Genomic DNA, 8,156 nt, shown 5'->3' on the forward strand with positions numbered 1-8,156 from the left:
GGATTTCAATGGTTTTCATCCACTTCCTGGAAATATCAAGTATCATTGTCAAAATGTTTCCTGAATTGCTACAAGTTGTATGAATGCAGACTTCTCACAGTTGTAAAAAATATTTTTAACTCCCAGTTCAAAGATTAACTGAGCGTATTTATAAAGTATATCATCGGCCTCAGTTCGATTATGGCCCGTCCATGCTGATAAAGCTCCCAAAGGGAGCAAATAGGTATGGATAGGTATATGGATAGGTATTTTCCAGAAAATTTGGTATGAGGTACTAAAATAAAATGTGAGAGAGAGAGAGAAACATGTGTGGTGTGTTGTGAGAGATGCAATGGGGGTTGCTTCCTTCAGGCAAAAGTAATACTGTAAGTCACTGAAATTGATAGAATAAGCAAAAATAATAATAATAATAACATGGAGCGAGGGAAACCTTTCATTTCCCCAAAAGTTCATTTTTAATTAATTTTTTTAAATGTCTGATTTTGAAAACAAGCCGTGGTCTTTATGACGTCACAAATGATGTACTTTGGCGCATCTGTCTATCGCGTTTCCACAATATGATAATCAAGAAGCGAATTAAATGTTGCGCTCTACGCTTGCTATCAACCCTATCGTTGCAGTGCACGTGAGTGAAGAAGCGAATTAAATTGTGTGCTCTGCGAATGGCATCAGTGAATGGCACTTCATCATTTGAGATGTCATCGGCAGAAGCGTAAACAATGAAAGCGCACCGATTGAAGTAATTTTTTAAAAATATTAAATTTAGTCGAATTATTTAATAAATGGTCAGATCCTATGTTTTTAAACATGCTCTTTCAGAAAAAATATACTTTTACAATTTCGGAAACGTACCCATTAGCTTGTATTGCGTACGACAGTCTATCATTTCGTTGTGAGTTGAGCCCCTATAACTGGAGAGGCCGACGCATCCACCATTTTGGAGCAAGCGTACAACAGGGAAAGCTACCTTTATTGGCAATCCTTCGCCAAACAGGGAACGAGAGAGTCGGAGAGCGAAGGTGAACATTGGCGAAATTTTGGATACAGTTGGCGTCGTTTCCAGGCTGCCAGTCGCTTCACGGGCTATTATTTATCCATATCTTTTTTTCTTTCTGCAACTGCTGGAAATCTGAAGAACTGAAATCCTTTTTAGAGCTGTTTACACAATTAACAGCCGAATAACCAGCCATTTGACTCAATTTAACACATGCTAAAGAAAGGCAAACATCAGCAGCAATGCTATCGCTACGAAGCACTGGATCAAGTTTGCTCCAAAATGGCGGATGCGTCGGCTCCTCCACTGTACGGGCCTTAGTTGTGAGTGGTCTGAATCGTGCTATTAAAAGTGTTTTTTCAGCATTCAATTCTCTCCGGGATACGTCACCTATTTCGAAACGTCGTACACCATCTTCCGGGTACTCGTCTTCGTCTCGACCGTCACGTACCCCAGCATTCCGACGAAGAGGGCGGCGATCAGAAGGTAGATCTTGGGCGTGACGCAGAGCAGGCCACTGTAGCCGAAAGCGACGAAGAAGCCCACGGACTCCCACAGCCTGTAGTTGGCGAAGGCGGCCTCCTCGGAGGAGCGGAAGAGGACGCCGTAGTACGCTGAAAGGATCACAGCTCAATAGTAAAGTTTTTTTACTAAAAAATCATTAAGAAAATTCGTAAAAAAATATTTTTATAAGCCAAATGTAGAGGAAGTTCGCCCAAAGCAAGTACGCTAACTTTTATAATAAAAAATAATAATTAAAAAAATGTTCGCATTAGGGGTTTTTTTGGCATTCATAATTTTCCGTAGATCACTGTTTCTATTTAAAAGAACTAATTCAGGCAAAAACTTGTTTTTAATCTAAAAATCATCAAAAAAAAAAAAAAAAACTCAACCCTTCCAAAAAGACGACTTTATTTCATATGACTTCAGCAGACTTAATAACTTCAGCACATAAAAAACTAATAATATGTATTTATAAATTAAACTTACTTTGAAACATTGTTTTGTATTTTTAGCAAAAAAAAAAATACCTTCAAAAAAAAAAGGCAAAATTTCACCGTTACTTTTTTTTATGGAAAAAAGTGAAAAGCAAAATATTTTTCTGATGAATTATCTTCTATTGGGTCATTGAAAACATTTTTCATCAAATTAATGAATAAATGAATCACTAACTAAACAAGAAACGAATAAATAAATAAATAAACTAATTAACATCTGAGAAAAAATAAATGATTGAATCAAATAGTGAATCAATATGTAAATTAATGTATGAATAAAAAAGTGAATTAATAAATTGAGCGATGCAAATGAATTAATTTATGAATTATTACGTAAATGATTTTTTTTTAAATAATGATTAAGTAAACAAATAGAGTACTTCGCTTTGCCCCGCCTGAACTTCATAAATTTTCTTGAACATTTAAGATCAAAACATGCTTAATCTTAATACATAAAAATCTTCTGTGCGGACGTTTGTCACCATAAGGCTTATAAACGACTGGACCGATTTTGATCAAATTTTTTGTGTGTAATTAAGTTGTGGCAAGCATGGTTTTGAAGCGCGATGGATCGAATCGGAAACGTTTTTGTTAATTAATTAATTTAAACATTGGATGGTTATATCTCCCAAATTATTAATATTCATTTTAACCTATTGTTGAGCGTGAACTGAAATAAATATATTAACCCGTTGCCAAAGGACAATAAGAAAGCCACATCTGCTTTTTGTAGTGAAATTTCCTATTGCGATATGTCGATTGAGAATAGATAAAACGTAGATAGAGAGAGAGAACGAAGCCTTCATTTTTCTCTTGAAAGCAACGATTTTAGGTCCAGTGATATATTTTAAAGTAAAGTAGTGGAAGGTTTACGCAAAACGTGTGTTCTGTCGTCGTAGTTGAACCATGTGACCGGATCGGTGCTTTAGGTTTTCCTAACCAAATGATCAGAAAGTACCGTACCTAACAATATTTCTTCCTCGGCTGAAATCCATCCGAGTTTTGGCACCAATGTTAAGAATACTTTAAGGATTATACAATTAATCAGCACATTATTAAAGGAAAAGAAGATGGAATTTAAAGACGAAACAAATTTTATTTTCGTCCAGTAAATTACAACAGGGTAGTTCTGTACACAAAAGATCAGTGTAGTGGAAGATTTTTATCTTTGATGGAAAGAATAAATTAGGCAATATATGAAAAGTATTAAAAGTTTTTCGTTCAAAAGATCGGACTGCTAATCGGTTGGAATTGGCTTCGCTAACTGATCGGCTGGATTACAGTAACGTGGTGGCTTGGCGACTTTGGCTATAAACAATAGAGTTGCATGATCATTCGTTTACATTTTAAAGCTACTGTTAATGTAATTTATAGCATTTTTTGTTTATTTGGCGAAATATTTCAAATTGCAAAGAATTGCTTTTGGGTTTTAAAGAGTTTTAAGTCATTTTAGTTTATTCTACATTGGAAGGGGGGGATGAGTGATTTTCACTTATTCAAAGAACTTACCATTTTTTTTAAACGATATCCTTTCGATTTTTTAAAATTCTTTTTCATATGGGGGATGTTGCAGCGGGATTTCCCGTTTGTTCTAGATGGGTAGTTAAACTTTTACACTTAATATCTAATAACGCTTTTTATCCTTTGAGTATGGCTGAAGGAACAAACCATCAAGTACGGGTAAAAAATAGTTAATGAAACAACTACTCAGTGGGCGTTAGATAAATCAAGTTGTAATAAATATACGTATTCTGACACTAAGCAGCTTAAAACATTTTCTTTTTACTTATTTTTTTCAACAAAACGGTTCAAACACTTGATAGTTTATTGAAATTTTTTTAACTTTTCAATTTACAAAGTCTGAACAGAACAACGTCTGTCGGGTCCTCTAGTATTAACTAAATAAGTACTTCACCGATTATCAGTAGATATCAGTTAATACTTAGAAAGTAAATTACAAAGACTTAATCACCCTGTAGTAACAAAAATTATTTTTTGGTAAACTACAAAATATTATAATAGGTGTATCAAATTTTGAAAATGATTGGTATTATATTTTTCTCTCATTTTAGAGCCCATTATTTTTTGATTAGAACTAACTACATATTTAAAAACATGGTTAAATTCAACTATTATATATTACTATACTATATTACTAGATAGGCGGGGCTGCAAACTATAAGAATATTTTACCATTTCACTTTACCCGACATTCACCCTAAATTTTTATTAGCACATATTATTTGTTTACAGTGGTTTCATTTCAAAAAGAAGCTATTATTTTAAAGCAACTTCGAAGAAAGCTCGAGCAGTTAAAAGTTTTAAACAGAGAATATTTCTTATATTTCCTTTCGTTAATCTGGCTCACTTCACAATTGCATCCCTAGTAGATTTGACTATAGCGTTATTTGAAGTTTTCGGAGGCAGAGCTTAAAGTATTTTAATAATTATAAATCAGCTGTTCTTAAAAAATGCATCAATAATTTAAAGTGAAATAAATTTAGTTTAGCTTGCAAAAAGCTCTAAACAACCAGGGGCCCTCCGAACTTAAGTTTTTGGGCAGGCGGATATTCTCTATTTGCAGAAAGGATCTTCAAATTTTGCCGAATGATAATAATCGTCATACGAAATTTAGAAAATTTTTGGGCGGGTCGCAGAAACCTGTTATTACCTCCCATCGGGGTGCCCAATGAAACAACTCTTTGGTAGAATGCGACTAACCGTGTCTGAGTTCGCGACTAACGGAAGATTAAGAAAATTGATTGGTAGCTTTTAATACTTACCGTTAACTTGCGTTTGCCAGATGGCGTCACTCAGGCCCCAGACTCCAACAATGATGAAGAAATACACGGCGTGTTCGGAAGTTGGATACCAGAACAGTAGCACAAGACAAACGGCCAAATTTCCAGCAGCGGCGGTCATCATGAGTACCATTCTTGGCACGTATTTTATCAATCTCCCGGACAAGTACGACATGATCGCGTTGACTACGCCGAAGCAGATAAACACGAGTCCAACATAGTACAAACCCCAGGCACATGCGACGTAAGCCTATAGAACGTAAAACGAGATTAGATGTTTGTAAATTAACATTGAGATATTCAGTACTGTGCGAAATTTTCCCCCATATTTGCTAGGAAATGAAACAAGGCAGGTCTCAAATTGTTTCATTACTGCTAAAATAATGGTTTGCGGATAAAACGAAGAGTCTTTAATAGTGTTACTGAATATTTGAATTTGTCTCGTCTGCTGAGCTTCACAGTTATTTTCTATTAATTTATTATCGTCTGCAAAGCTTTAATTGTTTTCGCAATTACTTTATTTAAGTCTGCACTATTTATTTATTTGTATGTTTGTTTTTTGAAATGACAATGCTAAAAAAAGTATATGTAAAATAAACGTAAAATCAAGTAACGAATAAAACAAGTGTTGCCACTCTTTGGCTACGTAATTAATTTAAACTAAATTGGGATGGAGCTGTGAAAATAGTTAGTTGTCCAACACAAATAATTAATCGTAATTTTATTATAGAATATTGCATTGTCTTCGGGTCTGAGGTCACATTTCAAATTTCAAAAGAATCCGATCACAGGAAGTGGGTTAAAATTGAGTTTCAGAGTAAAAAGAACTGAACAAAAGTTTAGGCAATACACCAGTTTTTCGATATTCAACTGTCTTAAGTTTAGTCTTTGCAACATTTAGGTTTGCAGCAGTAAGTTTGAGATATAAACCCTCTTTATCTACCAGTTTGTTGGCGCTCTCACTTCAATGAGATGACATCTGTCTCCAACTCGGTTATTCACTATCCCAGACTGAGGAGTTCCGATAAGAACAAAAATGCAGCCTCTGGGTGTGATAACCGGCCAGTCTGGTATATTGCTTTTAGGTTTGGTTTTATTAATGTAATGCGTTACCTTATATTTATTTAACCCAAACAAAATAATGAAATTATTTGAAAACGCAAATCAATAATGAACAGAAATAGCTTCTGACTATAATTCTTTTAGAACTTACTTTAGTATATTCACTAAGAATAAAAGCTTGTTCCATCCCACTAAATATCGTCAGTGGCACTAGCAACATCTGGTCCGCCTTCTTCAGCTGCCTAAGTGTTGCAATGCTTCTAGCGAAAACACTATCTTCACCCTCTTTAGATTTCGATTTCTCTGTGTTTAGCGGATCTAGGAACAAGGCCACGATGATCGCAGCTAAAATTACACACGAGATGTATATGGCTACGAGCATATGTCGCTTTTCAACGGATGGAGGCATTAAATTTTCATTGATCCCACTGCAAAAATCTGCTCCACACAGTAGAGTGTCGTTGTTTATAAATGTCTCATTACCCCAAATCAAAGTTTCGTCTTTAGGGGTTGGTCTCAAAACAAAGAACGATATGAGATTACCCCAGATTTGAGTATTTTGGAATATCATGAAAAAGATTCCAAAGAACCTGGACGTTACTACATCAGAGCTTTCCTTCCCATGGCTTGAGTACATGAAACTGATTTCATTGATGTAAGTACACTTTGCCGACCACAGAGGAGCCGCCCCTATTCCCACCAGGACAGCTGCTGGAACAAATGTCCACATGTGTGGGTAGAAGTTGGCAGCGACGTACGGGGCGTATGTCAAGATGGACATCACCAAGGTGACCTTGCATCCGAATCTCTGAATGACGAGCTTTGGCAGGAAGATTGAAGACACAATCAGGACGGCATATATCACGCTTTGGGATACGACTCCTATGTCGTCCTCCATGTTCATGGTGCTTTGGAGGTTGGCCAATGCTTGGTAGGCGGTGAAGAGGAAGAGAAACCCTAAACACACCACGACCAGATTCTTCAAGATCCGCCATTGGCTCATTTGTGGTGTGGGCGGATGAGCTTTGGCCGATGCAGATGCAGAAACATCACCATGGGCTGACCGAGACGCTTTGTCCTTGATCTTCATCCTTAAGCCAAAGTGTTAGCGAACACTGTAAAAATAAATAAGTGCATAAGAAAAAAAACTTTTTAAAAGTAAATGGAAGCAAATTATTTCCCTCTTTTATGGAAAAAAAAGGGGATAAGATGTTAAAGTGCTCCAACGGCATAATTCTGAAGTTTTCATGCTAACCAGGGAACAACTCGAAAATTGTAAGAATGAAAAAAGTTTGATAAGAGGTAGCAATCGCAAGAGCAGTTTTTTGACCTCGTACCTCGGGCCATTCGTTATCAAGATAAAGGATCTTAAAGTCTGCCGAAATTTCAAGAAAAGCACCAAATCTAAAGACTGGGCGAGAAAGTTTAGGCACCAGATTTCACCCTCTGCATGAGGCAGGACATTGATCATTGAAAAAGAATAAAAGGTGGAGAGAGTAAAGCCTTCAATTCTTGAAGAAAGGATCTCAAGTCACGTGATATATTTGAAAGTAAAATATTGGAAGAAATATGGTGTATTCAACTCGCTTCAGGTAAGATAAGTCTCCCATACATCGAAGTTGAACCATGTGACTCTTTGCCTCAACATTTCCTAGGCCAATGAGTGGACTTCCTCCCTCCAGTTACTAATTCCTGCTCCTCTTCTGCAAGCGTGTGAAAGATGTCTACCCTTATTCATCGAAACTCGCTAATTTGGAGACTTATCTGGAAATTTCGGCAGAATTTAAGATCTTATGTTTCGATAATGGGAACACTGTTAAAAAAAATGTATTCAAAAATGAAACTCTGAATGTATTCATTTTTTTTTTTTTGAATAAAACTGATTCAAAAATGAGTAAATGTGGCATCAAATACAAACATACGAGAAATACGAGTCATCATATACGAACATACCCAAGTCATCATATAAGAATACAACACATTATCAAACACTAATTCATGAATAAAGATGCATACAATCATTTAATACTGCAGCTAACGTTTCAAGAACATGGTTTAATAAATATTCATGTATAAATAGGAAATATAATAAGCGTGACTTCCAAGAATAAAACTCGCGAGCTTCGAACTCTTTTCTTATTGCGCATGCTACGCGTCGCTCAAGAGCGTGAACAAGTGTCGACAATGTTCATACGCTTTCGGCGCATATTTCGTGCTGTCTTGCGGAGCGATCGAAATGGCTGATCTGTTCGTCAAGAAAAAACTAGAAGATTGGAAATTGGAAGAGTTTTCATCGAACTT

General features: G+C 36.0%; 1 protein-coding gene across 1 annotated transcript; it reads right to left on the reverse strand.

Moving 5' to 3' along the window:
• Positions 1-1,384: 1,384 nt before the first annotated feature.
• LOC129228633 (UNC93-like protein) lies at positions 1,385-6,858 on the reverse strand. The gene is made up of 3 exons (XM_054863315.1): positions 6,007-6,858; positions 4,776-5,043; positions 1,385-1,608 (listed from the first exon to the last, which is right to left on the reverse strand). Exons 1-3 carry the CDS (start codon positions 6,856-6,858, stop codon positions 1,385-1,387), a joined length of 1,344 nt encoding a protein of 447 aa, XP_054719290.1.
• Between the last annotated feature and the right edge of the window lie 1,298 nt (positions 6,859-8,156).

The sequence above is a fragment of the Uloborus diversus genome, chromosome 8, assembly GCF_026930045.1.
Source record: "Uloborus diversus isolate 005 chromosome 8, Udiv.v.3.1, whole genome shotgun sequence".
NCBI lineage: Eukaryota > Metazoa > Arthropoda > Arachnida > Araneae > Uloboridae > Uloborus > Uloborus diversus.